We start from the raw sequence: 25,678 nt of genomic DNA on the forward strand, positions 1-25,678 counted from the left end.
CTACCATGGCTGGAGGAAGATATCTCAATTACTTTGAAAGAGGGGTCTCAAAAGAGCATAGGGGGTTTAAAGGGTGTGTGTGTGTGTGTGTGTGAGAGTGTGTGTCAGTCATCAGATCTTAACCCAATTAAACACTTCTGGAGCGGCACCTGAGACAGTGTTTTCCACAACCATCAACAAAAATCTAAATGATGGAATTTCTCATGAAAGAAGGGTGTTCCATCCTTACAATAGAGTTCCAGACACTTGTAGAATCTATGCCAAGGTGCATTGAAGCTGTTCTGGCTTGTGGTAGCCCAACACCCTATTAAGACACTTTAAGTTGGTGTTTCCTTTATTTTGGCAGTTACCTGTATTTAATCTGTGTGTGGTTGCAGTTGTCGTTGTCCCTATTGATGTGTTTTTCCTGTTTGCAGGCCTGACAACCACTTCCTAGAAGCCATCTGCTGTTTCCCAATGGTCTACTTCATGGCTGGAACCATAGATAAGTAGGTGTTCATTACTTAATCATTATAATGATAATGCCCCTCCTCACAGAATTACAATGACTTCTCTATTCTAATGACATCACAATGGCCTCATGCACAGACCGGAAACAATAACGCATATATCATTCCATGACATACCATATCATTACATCCCAGGGATATACAATGAACGAGTGTCATCAATTACACATGTGCATCTTTTATAGGCTGCTAAATTTCAAAGTCATGAATATCATAATATGGTGTATTGTGTTTTGCTCTCTTTGTGGCAGCCTGGACAATCTGCTGCAGTGTGGCATCATCTATGCTGATAACCTGGTGGTGGTGGACAAGGAGAGCACCATGAGTGCTGAGGAGGACTATATGGCAGATGCCAAGACTATCGTCAACGTACAGACCATGTTCAGGTATGGTATGGGAGGCATGCTCCCATGTTAAATTATCGCCTACACACAGAGTTTTAGCTCTCCATTTTAAGTAACCTATTGAGTGTGGACTACTTGTAGTCTAGTAAAGCATTATTATGAACAACAATCTTATTATCCAAGAGGGACATTTGTTTAGCAAACAATGAAATACACAATTAATGCGTGGAAAGTGTTGGGTGTAGTTGCTTTTCCTTGAAAAGTCTCTAAAGTTAATAAAATCCTGGGTGAAACTATATTAAACAGCATCTATCAGGGTTGAAAACCTCAGCAAGGTTTTCTTCAACGTCCTAAAATGTAAACTATGCATCACTGCAAGCATTTAATCTCTGTCCCCTCGCTCTCTCTCTCTTTCTCTTTCTCTTTCTCTTTCTCTTTCTTTCTTTCTCTCTCTCTCTCTCTCTCTCTCTCTCTCTCTCTCTCTCTCTCTCTCTCTCTCTCTCTCTCTCTCTCTCTCTCTCTCTCTCTCTCTCTCTCTCTCTCTCTCTCTCTCAATTCAATTTCAATTTAAGGGCTTATTGGCATGGGAAACGTATGTTAATATTGCCAAAGCAAGTGAAGTAGATAGTAAACAAAAGTGTAATAAACAATAAATATTAACAGTAAACATTACACTCAGACGTTCCAAAATATGTCATATTATCTATATATACAGTGTTGTAACAATGTGCAAATAGTTAAAGTACAAATGGGAAAATAAATAAACATAAATATGGGTTGTATTTACAATGGTGTTTGTTCTTCACTGGTTGCCCTTTTCTTGTGGCAACAGGTCACAAATCTTTCTGCTGTGATGGCACACTGTGGTATTTCACCCAGTAGATAAGGGAGTTTATCAAAATTGGTTTTGTTTTCTAATTCTTTGTGGATCTCTGTAATCTGAGGGAAATATGTGTCTCTAATATGGTTGTACATTTGGCAGGAGGTTAGGAAGTGCAGCTCAGTTTCTACCTCATTTTGTTGGCAGTGTGCACATAGCCTGTCTTCTCTTGAGAGCCAGGTCTGCCTACGGCAGCTATGCTCACTGAGTCTGTACATAGTCAAAGCTTTCCTTAAGTTTCGGTCAGTCACAGTGGTCAGGTATTCTGCCACTGTGTACTCTCAGTTTAGGGCCAAATAACATTCTAGTTTGCTCAGTTTTTTTGTAAATTCTTTCCAATGGGTCAAGTAATTATCTTTTTGTTTTCTCATGATTTGGTTGGGTCTAATTGTGTTATTGTCCTGGGGCTCTGTGAGGTCTGTTTGTGAACAGAGCCCCAGGACCAGCTTACATTTACATTTTAGTCATTTAGCAAGACGCTCTAATCCAGAGCGATTTACAGTTAGTGAGTGCATACATTTTCATACTGGCCCCCCGTGGGAAACGAACCCACAACCCTGGCGTTGCAAGCGCCATGCTCTACCAACTGAGCTACAGGGGACTCTTCTCCAAGTTCATCTATCTGTAGGTGATGGCTTTGTTATGGAAGGTTTAGGAATCGCTTCCTTTTAAGTCTCTATTTCTCTCTCTCTCTCCCTCCCTACCACTCTCTCTCCCTCTCTCCCTCCCTCCTCCCTCTCTCTCTCCCTCTCTCCTCCACCTCTCTCTCGCCCTCCCTCCTCCCTCTCTCTCTCCCTCTCTCCTCCACCTCTCTCTCGCCCTCCCTCCTCCCTCTCTCTCTCTTTGTCTCTCTCCATTTCTCCAGGCTGTTCCCCAGTCTCAGTATCATCACCGAGCTGACCCACCCCTCCAACATGAGGTTTATGCAGTTCAGGGCTAAGGACTGTTACTCCCTGGCTCTCTCCAAACTAGAGAAGGTGAGCAGAGCAGTTCAGCGACGGGGGCATGTCACTCCTCCCTCTTTAGATCTCAGGCTTCAGATATAGAGCCCTGGGGCTGGGTTAACAAGCCAGCTGGTGACATTTCATGTGTACTCTCTATCTTTCTTTCTCTCTCCTACCTCTTTCCCCTCTCCCCTCTCCCCTCTCCCCTCACCCTTCTCCTCCCCCCCCTCCCCTCTCTCTCTCTGCTCCCTCCCCCTACCCTCTCTCTCTCCCTCCCCTCCCCTCACCCTTCTCCTCCCCCCTCCCCTCTCTCTCTGCTCCCTCCCCCTTACCCTCTCTCCCTCCCCTCCTCTTCCCTCTCCCCCCTACAGATAGAGCGTGATAAGGGTTCCAACCTGGCCTTTATGTTCCGCCTGCCGTTCGCTGCAGGCAGAGTGTTCAGTATCAGTATGCTGGATACGTTGCTCTACCAGGTGGGTTACCAGATGTCATGTATTAGGGGTAGAGTCCCAAATAGTACCTTATTCCCTATATAGTGCACTTCTTTTGACCAGGGTCCCATTTGGGACGTAGCTAGGGAGCTTATCTGCAGTGTATCACCTTATCTCAGCCAGCAGAGTGTGCATGATGGCTATGATCAGCTTACCTTCTCTAAATCCTAGCCCTTAACTATTAAGTGGAGAACTGCAAAACTGATCTTAGATCAGTGTCTTGAGGGAATCCTCTGTTCACGGTGGTACTCCAGTACTTACTGAGAAAATTATCTGAAATTGCACTGTCTTTGAAGGGAAGTCATGGACAGGGCAGAGAGAGAAAGAGAGAGAAATAACAAAAGTATTTTTGAGAGCTATGATCATTCAGTAGTTTCTCACCCCTCCTCGATAGTGTTTTCTCTGGAAATAGACATTAGTAGATTTTCAGTCTCTGGTTCCTTCTGTTTGTTTATACATTCTCTTGCTTTTTTACAGTCATTTGTAAAGGACTATATGATTCCCATAGCAAGACTTTTACTAGGCCTGGATACCACACCAGGGTCTGGTTACCTATGTGCGGTAAGTATGGCTACCTGTGTCTTGGAAATCCTTACACAGGGACACTCGAAGTCAATCTTAAATGAATCATGCTTTATATTCAGCATGCTGGAGAGGTTCCAACCAACTCAATGCACCATGTACACATGTCGATCAGGAGCTCTAACGGGGCAGTCCCGTTAGTTCTCTTATATACTTACACAGAAAGTAATATTTGCCAATCTGTGATAATCATCAATACATTTTAATGTAGGCGTTTACATTTTAGCTTCTATATCAAAATACATCATTATAATAAATCATAATAAAGGTTATACTTCTATTCTGTTTTGTGTGTGTGTGTGTGTGTGTGTGTGTGTGTGTGTGCGTGTGTCAAATCAAAGCCAAGTTCATTTGTCACATGCACAGGTGTAAACCATACAACGAAATGCTTACTTACAAGCTCTTCCTCAACAATGCAGAGTTCAATATCAAATGTACGAAATAGAATCAAGAATAGGATCTTTAAAAAAAGCAACACCAGGTCAGATAAAAATAAAAACACACGAGAGATAAAACACACAAGAATGTAAGCTCTATACAAGGTCAGTTCAGTACCATATCAATGTGCAGGGATATGGTGGAGGTTGAGGTAACATGTACATCTAGGCAGTGGGGGAAAAAATGACTAGGCAGCAGGATAAATAATAATAAATAGTTGCAGCATTGTATATGGTGAAAGTGTGTGTGTATGTATGATAGTGTGTGTATGTGTGAGTGTGTGAGGCGTCGGTATGTGTGTGGTGTGAGTGCGTTGTGCGTGTGTGTGTGTGAGCGTGTGTATGTGAGTGAGTGTGTGCGAGAGTGACAGTGTAAGTGTGATTGAGTTTGTGGAAGAGATCAATGAAAAAAAGGTGCTATCTAGAACCCAAAAGGGTTCTTCGGCTGTCCCCATAGGAGAACCCTTTGAAGAACCCTTTTTGGTTCCAGATATAACAATTTTGGTTCCAGGTAGAACCCTTTGAGTTCCACATAGAACCCTTTACACAGAGGGTTCTGCATGGAACCCAAAATAGTTCTACCTGGAACCTAAAAGGGTTCTACCTGGAACCAAAAATAGTTATCCTATGGGGACAACGGAAGAACCCTTTTGGAACCCTTTTTTCTAAGAGTGTGGATGGAGTCAGTGCAGATAGTCCGTTGGTGGGTAGCCATTGATTAGCTATTCAACAGTCTTATTGCTTGGAGATAGAAGCTTTCTCAGAGCCTGTCCAAGACCTGATGCTCCGGTACCGTTTGTCGGACGGTAGCAGAGAATGAACAGTCCATGGCTGGGTTGGCTAAAGTTCACTTTTCGGGCCAGTGATGTACTGCACCGTCCGCACCACCCTCTGCAGAGCCTTGCAGTCGATGGCGGGGGAGTTGCCATACCAGGCAGTGATATAGCCAGTCAAGATGCTCTCGATGGTGCAGCTGTAGAACTTCTTGAGGATCTGAGGGCCCATACCGAATCACTTCAGCCTCCTGAGGGAGAAGAGTTGCTGTTGCGCCCTCTTCACAACAATGCCGGTGTGTGTGGACCATGTTAAGTTCTCTATGATGTGGACACCGAAGAACTTAAAACTCTTGACCCTCTCCACCGCAGTCCCGTCGATGTGGATGAGGACGTGCTTCCACTGTTTCCTGTAGTCCACGATCAGCTCCTTGTTCTTGCTGACTTTGAGGGAGAGATTGTTGTCCCGGGTGATCAGGCTTACCACCGTTGTGTCGTCAGCAAACTTGGTGATGGTGTTGGAGTCGTGCAAGGCCACGCAGTCATGGGTGAACAGGGAGTACAGATGGGGGCTAAGCACACACCCCTGGGGGGGCCCAGTTTTGAGGGTCAGTGTGGCAGAGGGGTTGCCTACCCTTACCACCTGGGGTCGGCCTGTCAGGAAGTCCAGGATGCAGTTGCAGAGGGAGGTGTTCAGACCCAGTGTCCCAAGCTTGGTGACAAGCTTTGAGGGAACTATGGTATTGAGCTGTAGTCGATGAACACCATTCTCTCATAGGTGTTCCTATTTTCCAGGTGGGAGAGAGCAGTGCAATTGAGATTGCGTCTTCTGTGGATCTGTTGGGGCGATACTCAAATTGGAGTGGATCTAGGGTGTCTGGGTAGATGGAGTTGATGGGTGCTATAACCAGCCTTTCAAAGTACTTCATGATTACTGATGTGAGTGCTACAGGGCGATAGTCATTATGAACCTTAAGAGTTCTTGGGGACAGGAACAATGGTGGTCAGCTTGAAACATGTTGGAATTACAGACTGGGACAAGGTCAAGTAAAGGTTGAAAATGTTGGTGAAGATGCTTGCCAGCTGATCTGTGCATGCTCTGAGGATGTGCCGTGGTATTCCGTCAGGTCCCGCAGCCTTACGAGTTTTAAGCCGTTTATAAGTCTTACTCATGTCAGCCACAGAGAGCAAGATCGCACAGTCATCCGGAACAGCGGGAGCCCTCATGCATGGCTTGATGTTGTTGACCTCGAAGCGAGCATAGAAGGCATTGAGTTCATCTGTGAGGGAGGCGTAATTGGGTAACACACAACTGGGTCTTCCTTTTTGTGTGTGTGTGTGTGTGTATGTGTGCGGGTGTGCATGCGTCGTATATGCATGTGATGTGTAAACTAAATGTGCTCCCTCCTTCTCCCCAGATGAAGGTGACAGAGGAGGACCTGTGGATCAGGACGTATGGCAGGTTATTCCAAAAGCTGTGTTCTTCCAGTGCAGAGATTCCTATAGGCATCTACCGTACAGAGTCACACATGTTCTCCTCCTCTGAGGTAAGACAGGATAGAGACAGCCCCTGTTCAAATACTCTAGAGATGCATCATTCCTTTCTTCTTTCCTTCCTTCCTTTCTTTGTTCTTTCCCTATTTATTTTTTGTCTTAATTTCTTCCTTGTTGAGGTAAGTGAGAGCAATAGGGATAGTAACCTTGCTTTCACTTGTCAAATCACAGAATTATCAGTGATTAGCTCAAGGAAGGATGGAAAGAAAGAAGGATCCATTCTAAAACTAATAATTTGAACAAAGCCACCTCTGAGTAATCCATAGATTACAGAGTGTACAAAACATTAGGAACACCTATTGAGTTGCACCTCCTTTTGCCTTCAGAACAGCCTCAATTTGTCGGGGCATGGACTCTACAAGGTGTCGAAAGCGTTCCACAGTGATGCTGGCCCATGTTGACTCCAAGTTAGCTGGTAGTGGATCTCTACTCCAAATAGGTTGTTCCATCTTATCCCACAGATGCTCATATGGATTGAGATCTGGTGACTGGGCAGGCCCCTGTAGTAAGCTGAATTCACTGTCATGTTCATGGAACCATTCCTGGACAATTCTAGTCTTGGGGCATTATCCTGCTGAAAAAATAAATTCGCAGATGGGTACACTGCTGCCATGAAGGGATGCACCTTAATGGCAATGATGTTCAGATATCCTGTGGTATTCAAACGTTGCTCCACTTTTATCAAGAGGATGATTGTGTGCCATGAAAACACTCCCCACACCATCACCACCAGCCTGCAATGTTGACACGCGGCATGATGGCTGCATATACTCATGTGGTTTTCTCCATACCCTAGTCCACCCATCAGCGTGAAACAGCAGGAACCGGGATTCATCAGACCAGGCAATGTTTTTCCAATTCTCCATTGTCCAGTGTTTTCGTTCCTTAGCCCACTGCAACCGCAGTTTCTTGTTTTCTGCTGAAAGAAGTGGAACTCTGTAAGGTTGTCGACTGCCATAACCCATTCGTGTCAAGGTATGATGAGTTGTGCATTATTTTATGGGTCTTTGGACACCAATGTTGTACTGGACTCTCAGTTGACTAACTGTAGCCCGTCTGTTGCTCTGCACAATTCGTGTCAGCCTCCTTTGTCCTCTTTCATCAATTACCCATTTTCGACCAATGGCCTGCCGTTGGCTGGATGTCTTTTGGGTGGTGGGCCATTCTTGATACACACGGGAAACTGTTAAGCGTGAAAAACCCAGCAGCATTGCCGTTCTTGACACACTCAAACCGGTGTGCCTGGCACCTACTACCATACCCTGTTCAAAGGCTCTTAAATATTTTGTGTTGCCCATTCTCCTTTTGAGTGGCACACATACACAATCCATGTCTCAATCGTCTCAAGGCTTAAAAATCCTTCTTTAACCTGTCTCCTCCCTTTAATCTACACTGATTGAAGTGGCTTTAACAGGTGACATCAATAAAGGATCATAGCTTTCACCTGGATTCACCTGGTCAGTCTATGTAATGGACAGTACACTCAGTGTATTTGTGCTGTAATTGTGCTGCTAATCATTATAATTATGCATTATATGCATCATTTAACTATTTGGTGCAACCATTCACAAACAAACATTCTTAGTCAAGTAAATGATATTTACTTTTGCCAATGCTACTCTGTGCAAGTGTTTGATTTAATAATAATATTTGATTTCATCCATCATTGTGTGTTTTTGTTTGTTGGTCTGTCCAAGTATCCTCCTTCCTAGTTAAAGGATAGTTACCCACAGTTAAGATGACATCCTTGTCTTGACATTTTACATAACTGTCTTTATCTGCTCAAATGTGCAGTAAAACAAAAATGATAGTATACGTTAAGTTTCGTTTGGCGCTTCAGTAATGCTGTCAGTCAAGCGCTTATTCATAATGCATTATAAATGCGTATCTAGAGCTTCAATTACTGATGTAAAGTGTCACCAAAACATCCTATTGGATCCTCATACTGTACTCATAGTTGATTTGGTATTAACCCTTCACCCTCCCCCTAGTCTCAAGTATCCATCAACGTAGAGGACACTGGTGGTGACGACCAGAGAGACAACCGCCGCGAGAAGACAGCTCACCGGAACTCCACCACCAGCGACCAATCAGAACATCCGTTGCTGAGGAAGAAGAGCCTCCAGTGGGCGCGGCGTCTGAGCCGTAAGAACACCAAGCCACCGAGTCGCACCGAGCGGATCTCCCAGCAGCGCCTCAACCTGTACCGGCGCTCCGAGAGACAGGAGCTGTCTGAGCTGGTCAAGAACCGCATGAAGCACCTAGGCCTGCCCACTGTCGGATACGGTGAGCGGAAATTTACAGGACACCCTGGTAATACTGAGGGACATTATAGGGTGCTGTGTCATATTTAGTTTGGTGGTCTTATATGTGTCACCTGTAGGGTTGCAAAATTCCGGGAACTTTCAATAAATTCCCTGATTTTCACGATTTCTGGAAAACCAGGGAATTTATTAAAAGTTCCAGGAATTTTGCAACCCTAGTCAACTGTCATAGTTTGGGTATTGGTGCTGTATGGAATGACAATGATGGGGGATTAGTTGGAGAATTTAGGACGGACATTATTGTTGGAGATGTTTGGGATATATTTTGCTGTATGTTAAATCTAATTGTTTGTCAATTACTAATTACTTATCTCAGCAGATGAAAATACTATCATAGTAATATTATTGAGTTGTTTAAAGATGTATTACGTAGCTTCTGACTGTTGTTTTCACCATGCAATCTTGTCATCCATTCACCCCACTTCATTGAACACCATTTCAAAGGGGTGTACAAGAAGTACCATGACATCAATAACCATATAAACATCTCACAACGCCTAACATAAACATTGAGGAGTATTCCATGGTCATTCTCCATTATTCACATTATTCTACATAGTATGATAATGAACCTGCATAACCTCTTATGAATGTGCGCAACCTCTTTATGAATATGCATAACCTTCATGTTACTTGGAGCCTATGCATGGAAGGATGACTGAAGCATAATGAAGCATTTTATCTCAGGCTGCATTTTGCCTGCATCCCCTCCCCTCTCACTTCTTTTCACTATTTTCCTCGCTCCTCAGCTTCCTTCGCCTTCTTTTGCAAAATAAAAAAAAGAATTTCCCTATATAATTCTCCATACAATTCCTCATGTCAAAACATTATGATGACTCATTCATATAATCCCTGTTCGAGGGAAAATGCTTATTACGTAATACTGCCAGAAATGTTAAATCGGATGATTGAGCCAGAAATACTGTAGATATTTACATTATAAATGATCTAATATGTATTACATTATTCTAAAAACGTAATAGCTTTTAGCCTGGGAACATATTTCTTTGCCTATTAGGTCATTTTTACATCCCCTTTTGAAAACTGCATTTTTGCTGCTTGCCTGATCTTTTCTTTCTCTTGTCTTCTTTTCGTTTCTTTCTTTCCCCTCTGGCTTGTAGAGGATGTTGCTAATCTTACTGCGAGCGATGTCATGAACCGAGTAAATCTAGGATATTTACAAGGTAATCCCACATACAGTAGTGTTCACATACAGTATGCAATGCAACATATTTTGTCATCACTCCCATCTCTTAAATGTGTCAAGTGGTGTGAAATTTGAATTTCATTCTATATGTTCAAGTGTAGTGCTACTTTCCTGCAAACTATGCTCATTGCTCAGAGAAGAATGTTGTTAGGGAAATTATATATGCTTCTAATATTCTACTTTGTAAGGCATCTCAAGTGGTGCATATACCACCATCCTTTTAAAAGGGGAGATGGGTTGAAGAAGGTACCATATTCATTAAAATACAGTGGGGAGAACAAGTATTTGATACACTGCCGATTTTGCAGGTTTTCCTACTTACAAAGCATGTAGAGGTCTGTAAAAATCCAGAAAATCACATTGTATGATTTTTAAGTAATTAATTTACATTTTATTGCATGACATAAGTATTTGATCACCTACCAACCAGTAAGAATTCTGGCTCTCACAGACCTATTAGTTTTTCTTTGAGAAGCCCTCCTGTTCTCCACTCATTACCTGTATTAACTGCACCTGTTTGAACTCGTTACCTGTATAAAAGACAACTGTCCACACACTCAATCAAACAGACTCCAACCTCTCCACAGTTGCCAAGACCAGAGAGCTGTGTAAGGACATCAGGGATAAAATTGTAGACCTGCACAAGGCTGGAAAGGGCTACAGGACAATAGGCAAGCAGCTTGGTGAGAAGGCAACAACTGTTGGCGCAATTATTAGAAAATGGAAGAAATTCAAGATGACGGTCAATCATTACATTTACATTACATTTTAGTCATTTAGCAGACGCTCTTATCCAGAGCGACTTACAGTTAGATCACCCTCGGTCTGGGGCTCCATGCAAGATCTCACCTCGTGGGGCATCAATGATCATGAGGAAGGTGAGGGATCAGCCCAGAACTACACGGCAGGACCTGGTCAATGACCTGAAGAGAGCTGGGACCACAGTCTCAAAGAAAACCATTAGTAACATACTACGCCGTCATGGATTAAAATCCTGCAGCGCACGCAAGGTCCCCCTGCTCAAGCCAGTGCATGTCCAGGCCCGTCTGAAGTTTGCCAATGACCATGTGGATGATCCAGAGGAGGAATGGGAGAAGGTCATGTGGTCTGATGAGATAAAAATAGAGCTTTTTGGTCTAAACTCCACTCGCCGTGTTTGGAGGAAGATGAAGGATGAGTACAACCCCAAGAACACCATCCCAACCGTGAAGCATGGAGGTGGAAACATCATTATTTGGGGATGCTTTTCTGCAAAGGGGACAGGATGACTGCACGGTATTGAGGGGAGGATGGATGGGGTCATGTATCGTGAGATCTTGGCCAACAACCTCCTTCCCTCAGTAAGAGCATTGAAGATGGGTTGTGGCTGGGTCTTCCAGCATGACATGACCCGAAAAACACAGCCAGGGCAACTAAGGAGTGGCTCCGTAAGAAGCATCTCAAGGTCCTGGAGTGGCCTAGCCAGTCTCCAGACCTGAACCCAATAGAAAATCTTTGGAGGGAGCTGAAAGTCCGTATTGCCCAGTGACAGCCCCGAAACCTGAAGGATCTGGAGAAGGTCTGTATGGAGGAGTGGGCCAAAATCCCTGCTGCAGTGTGTGCAAACCTGGTCAAGACCTACAGGAAACGTATGATCTCTGTAATTGCAAACAAAGGTTTCTGTACCAAATATTAAGTTCTGCTTTTCTGATGTATCAAATACTTATATCATGCAATAAAATGCAAATTAATTACTTAAAAATCATACAATCTGATTTTCTGGATTTTTGTTTTAGATTCCGTCTCTCACTGTTGAAGTGTACCTATGATAAAAATTACAGACCTCTACATGCTTTGTAAGTAGGAAAACCTGCAAAATTGGCAGTGTATCAAATACTTGTTCTCCCCACTGTACATAGTGGATGGATCGATGTCATGCTAGTAGTTTAGTACCTAGTTTTGAATAGCTAGGCTACTGTATATTAGTATAGACAGTCAGAATGTTGTGTTATTGAATGAAAGTATGACAGTAGCCTGTGAGTTAACAGTGTTGACTGTCTTAGAGTTGCAGGGAATTTCAGAGCATCTGTTAAGAGAGGAGACCAGAACAGGTTAGATGGATAATCATAATCATAGAGCACTACTGCATGACTCTGTGTGATAATGATGATGGCAGTGGTGGGTGGCAGACAATCAGTCTTTCTTTCTCTCTGTCCTCTGCATTGTGTGGACTGAAGTGGGAGACATAGACCTAGTTCAAATTGTACAACTGATGTACACAACGGTTGTTTCAAATGCGTTGTATATCAGTTGTACAACCTGTGTGAACTAGGTCTTATTGACTGATGATGGAAGGGGAGAGACGGCCAGACAGACTACCAAGTTACTGCAGGGCAGGAGAGTGTGGATACACTACAGGGTGGTGGGATGGAAAAGAGTGGAGCAGAAAGCATTATGACTGTGTTGTTCGGAAGGTCAACAGTTCATTGCTATCAACAAACCAAAGCTACACTGGGAATGTTGTAGAATATAACAGTGGTTGCTAACAAAAATACCCATTTAGCATTTTATTAGCCTAAATACAATATGGTTTCAAAATATTCATCACATTTTAGTCCCTCTGAAAGACTATCCTAGATTGACGCTATATTTTGACCCCTTCTAATCCCACACTCCAAATGTATTTTGCTTCACTCTTATATTGGTTGAGCCTCACTTTGTTTGGTTGAGCCTGCCCTGCCGGATGCCAGAGCATGTTCTAGTTGTGTTTGTGGGTGTGTCAACATTTTTAAATGGGGGCTGAGTGTCATTGGCATGGCAACCATGGTGACGTGTCGCCGTGAGTGACCAGGCCGACGTGTGGAATGCGCAGAAGGTGAATCGATGCGGACAGTGTCTGCATGTCTTTCTTATACCGCGCATGGAGGGATGCGCTTGCCTTGTGGCAGCATGGGCCTACCCTGTACCAGCCATGCCCTGTCAGTAACGGTTAGACCTTCTCTCTCTCCTACCCACCCCGCCTGGCATTATAAGGGGCAAACACAGGTGGGTTTGGAGAAGCAGATGCACCTTACCCCCCAACCCCCAAGTTTGAGCCTCATTCTGTCCCAGGTACACAGTTTCTCACTCTTACATGCGAACAGGAAAAACACACACAGCACTTCTCACTCACAGACACTCACTCTGGATAGACGTTGCCCCCCTAGGCAAAGGTCTAAGATCAGGGGGAAACTGACCTTAGATCAGTGTCCCAGAGCAACTTGATCCTACTCCAAGACAAGCACAGGACATCAAAGGATGCCATGTCAAGGCATATTCAGTTACACACCATTGATTATACTGTATTTGAATAGACATGAAGAAAATGAACACAGGACTTATATCAAACAGGACCTATAGGCTTACTATATATAAGTAAGCCTTGTCCAGCCAGAACGGTCCTTAAAACAGCCCTTACTGTATATGCATATGATTTATTATGTCAGTCAGCCCTTTACTGAAGATCAGGGAATCCTATACTTCAATTTTCTAAGCGGACCATTAGTTGTCTAATGTTGTGTGTAATTGGTGAATGTGAGGGGACTGGTACAGCCAGAGCAGCTGTTAAGACCTGTCTCTGCCTCTGTTCTGTTCCAGATGAGATGAACGACCACCAGAACACTCTGTCCTACGTTCTCATCAACCCCCCTCCAGACACCATGCTGGAGCTCAATGACATTGTGTAAGTACCAGCAAGAGAGGTGTCTCTTCTCTTTTCAGCCTTTCCTCTTTACACTATCGGTACTATACTGTACCAAGCTGTGTCGACTGTACACTAGCCTAGGTATGGGACAGGACAGTTCTCTAGTAATGTGTTCTATAAATATCTGGATGTGACCCAAGAGAGTTGGTTTTGCCCTCATCTTGATGGAGATTTTTTAGTGGACTATGAGATAAAACTGGGTTAATCACGAACATAGAGTTAGAGTTCTTTGTTATTGGGCCAGGAACTTAATTGGATCATTTCACTGTGTGTGGGGGTTTGTGTATGTTTCAAGGATTTAGGGACCTGTCATGTCCAACAATCGGTCTTCAGGTCAAGCCCAGGAGAGCCGGGGTTGAACAGAGTTTAAACTAAACATGAGTGTTTTTGCAAGACAGGGGAGTGATTGATTGTAGTACTATGTGATTCTGAACTGAATGAAAGTCGAATTTAGCCGCCACCATAGACAAAGGGAGTGGGTGGAGCAATAAAAGAGCGGGAAACTGAAGAAGGAGGGATTTTAAAGCTAGGGTGTGTGGAGGGCACTATATAAGATGGAGAGAGAGAGGAAGAGGAGGTGCCACTCTGCAGACCGGCATCGGCTTTGTTGAAACTCTAATAAAGTAATATCTTGATGCAACAGAAACTCTGTAAGAACTTTGATTTTCCACAACAATCTCTCTCTAGGTACATCATCCGGTCCGACCCGCTGGCGGGGCCCGACGTGCCCGAGGACGCGGCCCAGGGTCAGAGCAGCGGCGGCGGCCGAATGAGGCAGGACTTTGGCACAGAGACCAGGGATGAGACCCACCTCTGAAATCCCCTCGCCCCCCTGGCACCCTCGCCTCACCACCCCTCGACCTCTCGCCCCCTTGTCTCACCGACCTTGCACGATACATTCTATGATGTGCCATACAAGGGGAAGACCCCCAGATCCCCACTTGCCCACCCTTACCTTCCAATCCCACTCCACCCTGTGTCAGACTTACAGAGAGACACGTGTCACTGAGCTGCTATGGGAGGATGCATGAAGAGTGCCTCGTCATTACCTAACCTAACCCCTTAGAGAGCATCAGACACACAGACTCAGACATGGCCCTCTGCAAAAGATAAAACATGAACAATGCACCAGTCGATGGAAACATACTGGTAACCAACCAAAGGAGAGGAGAGAGAGATGATGTCAGAGGTCATGTGATCCTCTGACTATTTAGAGGTTTGTTTGATTTAGCTCGTCAGCACACTAGGTGGGTGGAGCTTACTTGCACTTTAGCACCAATAGAAAGGTGCCAAAAGGGCAAACTCTGCCCAAATGACACGCCTGCGAGCTATACCAAACATACTTGGCGTGTGTGTGTGTGTAGACTGTGAATATCAGTTGCAAAATCAAGTCATGTACAGTTTTGTACAGAAATGGTTATTGCTTAACAAGAATTCCTGGCAGTATTCATACACATCAATCATGAAAGTACATGAGCACTTATTATTTTCCCTATGAGCACAACCCACTGGGCCCAGACGTCAATTCAACATTTATTCCACGTTGATTCAACGTCATTTCGTTGAAACGACGTGATCACAGCGTTGATTCAACCAGTGTGTGGCCAGTGGGAAGACTTTTATAAGCAATTCTTTTTTTTTTTACTGCTCCTTCTGTATTTAAACAAACATGTTGAATATCATGCTATTTGTTATTAAAAAGTATAGGATAGTTAATGGATTGATGAACCTTCATAAATTCCACCATGCCCCTACATCATTATATTTGTGCCGTACAGTTAGTTTTTCTTCTTTATGTATCAGTCAATGTTCTACGAAAGCCAATGCTCAATCATTCCACATTTCTGACAGGATTTATTAATTACAGTACATTACAGTAGAACGATCCTTCACAGCTGTTTACAGTGGCAACCCTATGTTATGAACACTTGTTATGAGTACTTATTTTGCACAATAAGAGACAGGCATAGTTAAAGTGATAGTTCACTCCAAAATGAACATTTGTTATGTTTTCAGATGTCAAAAGTGATCTGATGTTAAGATGAGTTGGAGTGAACTATTACTTGAAGTCTGTTGATATGGCCAGTACCTGGGCTTGGAGTGCAGTGTTGCAAGCTGGCTTCCAATATGTCCTTTCACTTGTACAGTAAATGTAGTATTGTGTGTGCTTTATATATTTTAATCATTATTTAAGAGATTTATCTGTTTTGTATTTTATTTCTGATACTGTTTGCTTGGACTAATATGTGTGGTTATATCATTGTAAATACTCGAACACTTTTTATCCTCATTGTTTGGTTCAATGTTCTTTTGGTTGTTATTAGAGAAATGAAAACAAATAGGACTTGAAATACTTTTGCACTAAGCTCTGTGGTCGTTAATAGAGCGTTATAGCATGACCCTTTAACCCGGAACTTTAACTATACAATAAATCAGACTTTAGTATTCCTTGTGTTTTGGGATGTAATGTACTGCAAAGTGTCCCCATTCCCATTGAAGTACTGTATGTATGTGTAGATCGAATATGTTCCATGCTAGACAGGCCCCCAGAAGGGCAGTTTACAGATCTGGAGGGCTAAAGAAGAGAGAAGTTGATCACCATTGACATCTTCCAGTGACATCACTTCCTGTGTCTTACCCCCATCATTGTTGTATGTGAACGGAACCCCAAGGGAATTCTCTTATTGGAGAAGTACAGTAAAAAAAATACAAAATAAAAAAATCTATTGAAATTCATACTGTAATATAAAAAGGGGCATGCAAAAACAAAAAGCATGTTTTGAGATAAAGCTTGCCAAACCAGATATGTTTTCCTTACAGTTAGATAGGTGACATGTGTGAAGTATCACAAATAGAAAATGTTACTGATGATATAAAATAATAAAAAAATAATATGCCATTTAGCAGACGCTTTTATCCAAAGCGACTTACAGTCATGCGTGCATACATTTTTTTGTGTACGTGTGGTCCCGGGGATCGAACCCACTACCTTGGCGTTACAAGCGCCGTGCTCTACCAGCTGAGCTACAGAGGACCACTATATCATTTGATATCTTTATATGGGACCATGTATGTCCTCCAGACAATAAAATCCTCTGTTTACCTCCCTTGTTTTATGTTTTTAGTTAATTGTCAAAAAGGTTTGATCCATTTTGTACTATTTCTTATTATGAAGTCTGTGTACTTCTCTACCATGATGTAAAATATGAAACAATAAATGCTGCATGCAGCCGGAAACACTGAAATGGAAAAACACTCCTGTCGTTTGTTTAATTACAGAGAGAAATGATCACTCAGAAACACTAAAATAAATAGCATTGCTTTTATATATTACAAAACAGTGGGAATAATCAAACACTTCTAATGGTGGGGTTGCTCACCCTTTGTCACCACAGGAAAGGGGAAAAACACATTAGCTAATAATGATAATACATTTTATATGTATAGCACTTTTCAAAACACTACACAACACACTACAGACTATTTCATACACCAATAGATAGGACAAGTAAAAACATAAGACAACACCAGATCATATAAAAAGACTACATTGAACTATAAAATCATTATAAAAGCCACAGTCTGTAGTTTAATGTCCCTGTCCCTGGTGCTTGCTTCTCTTGCTTGCTGCTTTGTTGAGGTGAGTCTGTTTCCACCTCTCTCTGGTCCATCGGCCCTGGTTCTGAACCACCTCGTGCAGCAGGTCAATATAGGTGTATTCATTATCCAGTAGAAGGTTGTCATCACTGGGGGAGACACCACTAGGGGGAGCTCCACTACACTCTGTACTCTCTCTGCTCCTGCCCGCTCTCTGTGCTCTCTTTGGCGCCCCCTTTCTGTTTGATTTACCTTCACTCTCTATAGCCCTGTTTATAACGTGTGCAGGTTTGTTATCCAATTCTTCAGGATTTTCTTGACCATGTTTGGTCTCAGTCTGGGTCAGGACATTACGAGACAGGGACAGGGTAGTGTCGACCAGGTCTGACAGGGTCTCACTTGCCTCAATGAGAGGTTCTGGTTCAGCATCATCCAGTGAGACTGGATCATACTCTGGAGAGGATGTCACAAAGTCTGGTGGCGTGCTGCAGTTCTCCTCAGCATTGTCCTCACCCATGTCCCCTTCTGGGGGTGAAGACTCCAGAGCAATGGTTGAAGGGGAAGATTCCAGAACACTGACAGAAACATCAGCTGAAAGATTATCTGTGTCATCTTTAAACTCTTGCTCAGGGTCAGGTGATTGGTTCTCTGTTTCACCAGGGTTGGGTGATTGGATCTGTTCGACCTCTTGGTCAGGTGATTGGTTCTCTGTTTCACCAGGGTCAGGTGATTGGTTCTCTGTTTCTCCTTCGACCTCTTGGCCAGGGTCATGCTCAGGGAAGACACAGAGCCCCTCTCTCTGTATGGCAAAGTGGATCTGCCACTGAGCTGAGGTGGGGGGCCACGTGGAAATCCTTGTCATGACTTTCTGTGGACTTAGACCTTTGTGGCATTCAGGTTTTGGTTTGGCCGGGTCAGCACCGATGGTCAGGTACGGTATGGTCTCCGAATCCTGGGATACACAGATTATGTTTTGGCCGCCATCTTGCAGATTCACAGTTCCGTCAGCATCTCTCTCATCTCTGTCATTTTCCTGACTCACTTCACTGGTAAGATCATCTTTTCCTGTCAGGTTTCTATCTACCCCCTGGGACTCATTACCTCCTGGCTCTTTGCTGTTCTCTTCCTCTGAGTTCCTCATATCTTCTAACGGGCTCTCTCTCGCACTCCCCATCCTGTGTAGTTCTCTCTCAGTCTCCAGCACCACCCTGTGTAGTTCTCTCTCTGCTCTACAGAACTGGGATGTGGAGAGGACCGCATCAGCAGACTTGGCTCTGACTCCAGATCTGTAAGTCCTCGTAGCAAGCTCTGGATCCCATTTAGACATTGCAGAATCCACCTGTTTGTGGAGGGTGGTGGTTGAACTGTCTGGCTGCTTTGCGGCCTCCTCCTCTTTTGTCTCCAGACTGGGCTTCACCTGTTTGGTCTCACGTTTCCTCCTCCAGACTACAGCCAGGGCACAGACCACACAGATCAGGATACACAGCACCACTGGAAGACAAGACAAGCTAGAGTTAGTGAGGATTATGTTCACACTTTATTCTGTTGTGTTATATGCAGAATGGACCACGATACATTCTTTGCCTGATAGCGTAATAGTGTACATTATTCGTTATGAGATTGACTAAAACCACAGTCTTAACATACTGTACTGTACCATAGATATGTATAGGCAATACTATTGTGTTCTATTTGATGTCTTTGTAGTGTACACTGTACAGCATTGCTCCAGAACCTACCTATCACTGCTATGAGTGTGGAGACCGTGATGGACATGGCTGGGGGCCGTATGTGAGTATCCTCCTGTGGCTGTGGGTTAGGTTTCACACACTCAGATACGTTCCACACAGGCTGGCCTCTCAGGGCTGCAGGGCTGGTACAAATCACCTCCATCTCTCTCTCCAGCAGAGATGCATTCTGCAGACCTGGACACACAATAGAGACATCTAGAACAATGTGTGTGGTGGTCATTGTGTTGGTGGCTCAAGCCCAATCCCTCATTACAATTTGCATAGCATCTGTAGAGATTTATTTTCTTAAAGTAGAATTGATTAAATTAAACTGAATTAAAGCACCTTTTTGCAATACAAATATACTAAATATGATCACTTTACAGCTTTGCAGTACTTATACCCCACCGTGACCCATACCCACAAATGACTAGAAAACTCAACCTCTTAGGAAGACGACAAAGTCCTCCACTCCACAGGAGCAGTTCCAGGGGTTGCCATCCAGCCTGATCTGTGTGGAGGGGGAGAGTGGGAGCAGGTCCTGGGGGCTAACCCTGGTCAGTCTGTTACCAGACAGATCCAAGTAGGCCAGGCTGTTCAGGGCGCTAAAACAGCCAGGACTGATGGTCTGGATCCTATTCCTGGCCAAGTTTAGGCTAGTTAGGCCAGTGAGTCCTCTGAAACTACCTGTATTGATAAGACAGTACACCATTATGTTAGCTTCAGGAACTTCTTTACTAAGATAAAACCGGATATCATACACAGTGGATTATGGGTAATGTAGTACATCATGCTACATTACCAGAACTGATGGTTCCGATCCTATTACCAGACAGGTCCAAACTGGTCAGATTGGTCTGGTTGCTAAAACTACCAGGAGCAATGCTCAAGATCATATTCCTGGTCAGGTTTAGGCTAGTAAGACCAGTGAACCCACTAAGCATGGAGTCCTCTACAACTTCAATATGGTTCTGAATTAGGGTGAGGTTTTGGAGGATGGCTGGTTGGCTGAACCAGGCTGAGCTGAGATGGGAGATGTTGTTGAGGTCCAGGCTGAGGGTCTTGAGGTTGTTGAAGAACCGGAGAGCTCTGGATGCGATGCAGGTAATACCAGCGTTGTTGATTGTGAGGCGGGTGACTGAGGCCAGGTTGTTACTACTGAACACAGTATGGTTGATTACTCCAACGTTACTCACAAAGAGCACCAGAGAGGACAGGCCAGCAGGGTAACCTGAGGTAATAAAAAATACGTGTGTACTTGTGTTATGTCTTGTTTATAGGTATTTTATAGAATGTTGATCATAAAGTACAGAATACATTTTGACCCAAATATACAATATAAATGCCATAGATAAGAGCCAACAGATCCATGTTAATGTGTACCTTTGTGATCAAATATCTTTGTTTCTAAATCTTACTTGGTGGGATCTCTTGACAGATGTAAATCTGTACTTCCTGAGTACAAGCGTTGGAGCGCCCCGAGCCCAGAACCCCACACAGCATCAACACAGAAAGGCCAGCAGCAGACACTGTGGGGATATGAAACAGTAATGGGACCTCAGCTCATACCTTCAATTCAAAAATACATGGCTGTGACAACCATCCAAACAAGGAATAGGAACTCACCGTTCATGATGAACTCAATGTGGCCTCAAATGCCAGGCATCTGGTTCCCTCCTGTAATAGTTGTCTTCAGACACAGAACAGTTGGATCTAGTCCCTCTCAGATGGCACCAGTGAGTCACAGTTTATCTTGTGACAGAATACCTGACTGAGCCACCTGCAGAGAATAAACTGTCCGTTGCCATGGCAGGCGTATGCATGTCTGCAGGCGTTTACCATGGTTATGAGTCCTGCTGCCATCGAAGCATGCCGGGTGCCGCTGTTCCAGTTGGGTGGTGGAGGGGGAGACAGTTAACACCAGGGAGGCTTGGAAGATAGTGAGATGTGCTGCTAACTCCCTTGGTTTACTTGTGATCTAGGTTTAACTTCAATTAGTCTTTTTGGCCCAGCACTGTTGGAAAAACTTTAGATATACATGATATTCAATTTAAGTGAACGATGCCGTCAATAATCCCTAGGTAACTGGTGTAGGGTGAAAACAGGGCATGCAAAAATATACTGCAAATATGTATTGTAGGTGTCTGAATAGTCATGAACATGCACATGAATGCCGAACTATAAATCCAACTGTTGGTGATGTAGGCTGAAACATGTACATTAAGTAAAATGTATTCTCAACAGACAAAAAAAAAATGTTTTATTAACTTGAACATTTTATTCAGTTTCAGTGCGTCCGTTAAAAAATAAATAGATGGTATGATCTGAAAGAAATAGTAAAATGAACAGGGATGGAAATTGCATACAGTAACACAACTAAATGGTCATCAATGCCAATACAATCGTTTAGTAAACATAAAAACACTAACATTGAAAAGATCTATAAAGAAATTAACCAAATGCAGCAAATTATAATCAAGTATTCTACGTATTTTTGGAGACAGCCGTAGTAGTGAAGAAATGAGGACTTTTTAAATCGACTGCTCAGTGTTAAATCTTAGTGTTTTGTTTTAGTTCAGGAAGGGTAGTGTTTCTCTGTTGGGAGAGCAGGGGAGTTCAGTTTTAAAAACTATACCATGTTCTGTTTGTTTGCAATACGTTTCAAATGCCCATTTAAAGTTGAATTCCACTTTTTGTACTCCGTGAGTAAAGTGCACGTGCAACACTTATAGTTGTTCTTGAGGCCAACATACGGTATCTAATAATAAGCACTTGGACAGACAGAGAGAAATAGAAAATGGTGGCAGTGTTTGTTGACACCTTTCAGGAATGTTCTTTAATATCGGTTGGTAGGTAAATAAATAGACCATAGTCACACAGAGTAACCCATTATGAATATATGAAATACTGTCATTCAAACCGGTTACAGCAGGGCACACACACACACACACTCTTCAGAACAAGAGCATGCAGCTCTCTGGGGAAAGAGCTAGAGAAGAGGAGAAAGCTGGGTGGGTAGCAGGGTTGGGGTCAATTCAGTTCATTTAGGAACTAAGCCGAAATTAAAAATCCAATGGACTTGGAATTTTTGTTAACTTCCCGAATTGAAATGGAATTGACCCCACCCCTGGCGGGTAGCCGATCACTCATGGAATAGAAAGGGGGGGGTACATTGCATGATAAAAGCCTTTGAAACGTGATCATGAGTGGAGTGCACCTTTATACAGGACATAGTAGTGCCCAGTGAAGAGAAACACGACTAGCTCTAACTAGCTAACGTATGTCAGACAGATTCATGTATGTTATGATGAAAAACACAACATCATCAGCTCAACTGCTGTATAACCAACCACACTGCTCAATAAAAAAAATATACACAGCAAAACAAAAAAATAAGCATCATGACATTTTTCTACAGTACCAAAGCCTCTATTCATCGTCTGCACGCCCTCATTTTAGAGAGTTAAAAGGCGAGCAGACAAATAGTTTAAAACGACCATCATAATTCTATACACACCAGATAGACAGTGCTACAACGGGCTGATCTGCATTTAAAAGCGGTTGAAGTTTGAATAAATAGACAGTTGACAGTACCACTATGATGCGTGAAGAAGGCCAGCAGATGGTCTGGGAGGAGCCCAGGTAACAAACGGGAGATCAGAGCAGCACATTGGACAGAAAGATAACTGGAGAGGCAAGGTTGGCGATGCTTGTCTGGTAGATCGTTCAACTGCAGATTGTTTTTTTTTGCAGCAGAACGGTCCTATAAGTCCTAAAGGGACATAAGGACCTTTCAGGTCAGATTTTGCAGTAGAGCGATTTTGAACAACCCACCCCCTCCAAGAGCAAGAGGGGCGTTCGTAGGGTAATAACCAGTCCAACAAGAGAGTGAGAGAGTGTGGGGGGGGGGGGTTATAGTGTTGTATGGACTACTGTATGTATGCTGCAGCTGAGCTCAACCATTCAGTGCCAAACCAATAAATACTTCAAGTAAAAATAAATCCACCACATGAAAAAATGCCACATGCTTCTCTTAGTCTTTAGAAAAACAGAAGCGAATGAATTGATCGATGGACACCCTGAACAGAATACATTGAGATCCAGACAGAGAGGACCCTCCATATTGGTTCATGCAGATGACAATCCCACACACAGGCCACCAGCACAGATGTATACATCCATCCACGCCACCACATTAGTGTGAACTGAAGTAGCCACGTGTCTGTCCATACATGTGGCCTCTCCTTCAGATTGATAGAGGGAGTTTATTGGCTGTGGACATCAATGCAGTTTATCTAGGAGAGCAGGGTGGAATGGAACCTAGGACAACCTGGGAGTGGAATGGAACCCCAGAGTTCCAGGGGCCTCCACAGATTATTTCCCGCTCTTCTTTGGCACAGTGGTTCTCTTGGCCTGCCACAGGTGGTTGTGGATTGTGATGGCGTCTATGCTGACCGACACAGTCTTGGCGGGGATGACTGTGAACTGCTTGCGGTCCGAACTGTATTTGTAGAGCTTGTCGATCATCTTCTTGCTGATGCTCTTGGGGCCCGTGCCGGTCAGCTTGAGGATCTCCTCCGTGTCTGGGAAGAAGGAGTAGACTCCCCGGAACTGGCAGCCCCCGTCCCTGAACAGGATCATCAGGTGGTGGGCCTCAACCTTCTCCAGCTCCTGGGATGAGATGGGGGGGGGGGAAGGAATTGTTAGTTAGTATGGCTGACAAATATCTTGAGAAGCAGTCTCACATTCTAAGCAATTTGATACCCACAGGTACAGTGATGTCTGGATGTCCTCCTGGGAAGGGTCTGGAGTTTTCCCTTCCTGACCACCTGATTGACCCGCAAAAACTCTAGACTTAAGTTATAGTGTAGAGTTTTATTCAGGAAAACACAGAGCACTTTAACAGGACATCAGTGTGTGTTTAGGATAAGAACATGCTGTGCTGAGCAGCTCATTCTGGCCCACTAAATGTGACCTACATGTTACAGTGCTCATTTACCCAGCATGGGGTTTGGCTGGAGTTATAAATGACTGATGAATAGGACAGAAGAACTCAACTCTGGAGTTTGGTGGTTCACATCCCTACCTTGCAATTTGACTATGACAGTGGGATCACAACAGTGTTGTGAGGAAGAGCCCACAGTTCAAGCCTATTATAAGACAAATAAACTGCTCTCCCTTTACGGCTGAATGGCCTGAGGCGGCAAGGAGCAGACCTTATTTTTTTACGACTCATGTGTTAGGGGGGGGGACTACGGTATGTACTTAATCCAAGAGATTGTACAAGAAAAACGAACACATTTTAACATTATGTGAACACTTGAGGAAATCTCAGGTTTATCTCATATGAACATTCTGAGATATGAGTTCCCATGTCACACTATCTGGCCATTAGAGCCCGCCTTCTGCGAGTCTCCCTATAAATTAGAGGACTTACTAAACAGAAATTAGATCAGCTCTTCGTGAGGTGTGCCCACGCCTTAGAGGTAATGATCCATCTCCTTGAGAACCTAACGCAACTTTGACTTGCACAATCCAACTCTGACAGAGATAGCCATCTCCTGAGAGGATCTTTGCTGAACACACTCTGCTCACTCACAACGAACCGCTGAGTTTCTCTCCCTCCCAATGAGGACCCGAACATTCTACCTCACCCTAGTGCCTTAAGCTTTATCTCTTTGGACTGAACGGAATTGAGAACTGAGAAAGAAAGAGCTCCGACGAGGGAAGAAGCTTCTTCGGCTGCAAACTCCAACGCCAGGACCACTTACCTTTTTCCTGTTTCATCGCTGTCAACGGAATTCCAACTGAACCAGACGACACTCAGTTAAAATACATTATTGCATTAAATGTCCCTTTGGGTGACGCTGTGTTTGTGTAAAAGTGGTGGCAGTAACTGATTATTGTAAGACTGTTAGTCTTAATTACATATCAATAACCAATACTGTCCTGGCGCTGTCCACAGCAGGTGTTAACCTGTAACCGGGCCGGTATACCCCTGCTTGGGGAGCCTATAGTTTCACGGCTTTGAAACTTTACTGATGTAGCCTCTCTTTCACTTCTCCTGTTTTCATAAATAATCATTTCCAATTGTCCAAAGTCCTGTTAAAGTGTTGTCATATCTCCCTGTGAGTACATAAGCCTTACTAATCTGTAGAGTTTTCCACTTCAATGATTGTACTGCATTCCATTTGTATCTTGAGTCTATTAAGACAACTGTACCTACCCTATTTTCAATCCATTTTAGTCTAGCAATAAAACTTTGAAGTATATCTGTTGTTGCATTGAAGTCCTTAATGAGCAATTCGATTCTTGAAGTCAGAGCTCGATGACCATTCAGAATGAAAATATAGTAAATTGACTGTTGACTATTGTTGATATAGGATTAATGGTATAACGGTTAATGATAACTACTGATAGCGTTAATTCAAGGGGTCTCTATATCAAAAACCTTAAAATGGTGCCCCTCAGATTAATTTGGATAGGATAACAAAATTAATTAAATTATATCAATTATTCCAGTAATTAATCAATCAGTCAATTACCTTGAATATCCATAGCCAAAAGTCACAACAACAGTGAGAT

General features: G+C 43.5%; 3 protein-coding genes across 12 annotated transcripts in view; 1 reads left to right on the forward strand and 2 right to left on the reverse strand.

Annotated features, from left to right (window-relative positions):
- Positions 1-16,708, forward strand: part of LOC121585199 (potassium channel subfamily T member 1) — a 79,500-nt gene extending 62,792 nt beyond the window's left edge. For 3 of the 8 annotated variants that reach the window (XM_041901625.2, XM_041901626.2, XM_041901627.2), the window contains 12 exons: positions 417-488; positions 761-895; positions 2,599-2,710; positions 3,049-3,150; positions 3,646-3,729; positions 6,379-6,507; positions 8,506-8,800; positions 9,960-10,022; positions 12,088-12,135; positions 13,058-13,135; positions 13,661-13,745; positions 14,454-16,708. In XM_041901625.2, coding sequence (XP_041757559.1) covers positions 417-488; positions 761-895; positions 2,599-2,710; positions 3,049-3,150; positions 3,646-3,729; positions 6,379-6,507; positions 8,506-8,800; positions 9,960-10,022; positions 12,088-12,135; positions 13,058-13,135; positions 13,661-13,745; positions 14,454-14,583 — 1,333 coding nt within the window. In that variant the 3' untranslated portion in view covers positions 14,584-16,708. The remainder of the gene's footprint in view (positions 1-416; positions 489-760; positions 896-2,598; positions 2,711-3,048; positions 3,151-3,645; positions 3,730-6,378; positions 6,508-8,505; positions 8,801-9,959; positions 10,023-12,087; positions 12,136-13,057; positions 13,136-13,660; positions 13,746-14,453) is intronic. The other 5 variants (XM_041901631.2, XM_041901632.2, XM_041901629.2 and 2 more) reach the window with 4 other exon arrangements.
- A 408-nt stretch (positions 16,709-17,116) lies between these two features.
- On the reverse strand, positions 17,117-20,464 carry LOC121584016. Its single transcript, XM_041899848.2, has 5 exons — positions 20,440-20,464; positions 20,031-20,324; positions 19,538-19,780; positions 19,103-19,288; positions 17,117-18,854 (listed from the first exon to the last, which is right to left on the reverse strand). The coding sequence occupies exons 1-5, from the start codon at positions 20,462-20,464 to the stop codon at positions 17,356-17,358; spliced, it is 2,247 nt and encodes a 748-aa protein (XP_041755782.2). The 3' UTR covers positions 17,117-17,355.
- Positions 20,465-21,346: 882 nt separating this feature from the next.
- Positions 21,347-25,678, reverse strand: part of LOC121585197 (calmodulin-regulated spectrin-associated protein 1-B) — a 44,064-nt gene continuing 39,732 nt past the window's right edge. For all 3 annotated transcript variants that reach the window (XM_041901624.2, XM_041901623.2, XM_041901622.2), the window contains one exon: positions 21,347-23,764. In XM_041901624.2, coding sequence (XP_041757558.1) covers positions 23,468-23,764 — 297 coding nt within the window. In that variant the 3' untranslated portion in view covers positions 21,347-23,467. The remainder of the gene's footprint in view (positions 23,765-25,678) is intronic.

This window comes from Coregonus clupeaformis, chromosome 16 (genome assembly GCF_020615455.1).
Source record: "Coregonus clupeaformis isolate EN_2021a chromosome 16, ASM2061545v1, whole genome shotgun sequence".
NCBI classification, from domain to species: domain Eukaryota; kingdom Metazoa; phylum Chordata; class Actinopteri; order Salmoniformes; family Salmonidae; genus Coregonus; species Coregonus clupeaformis.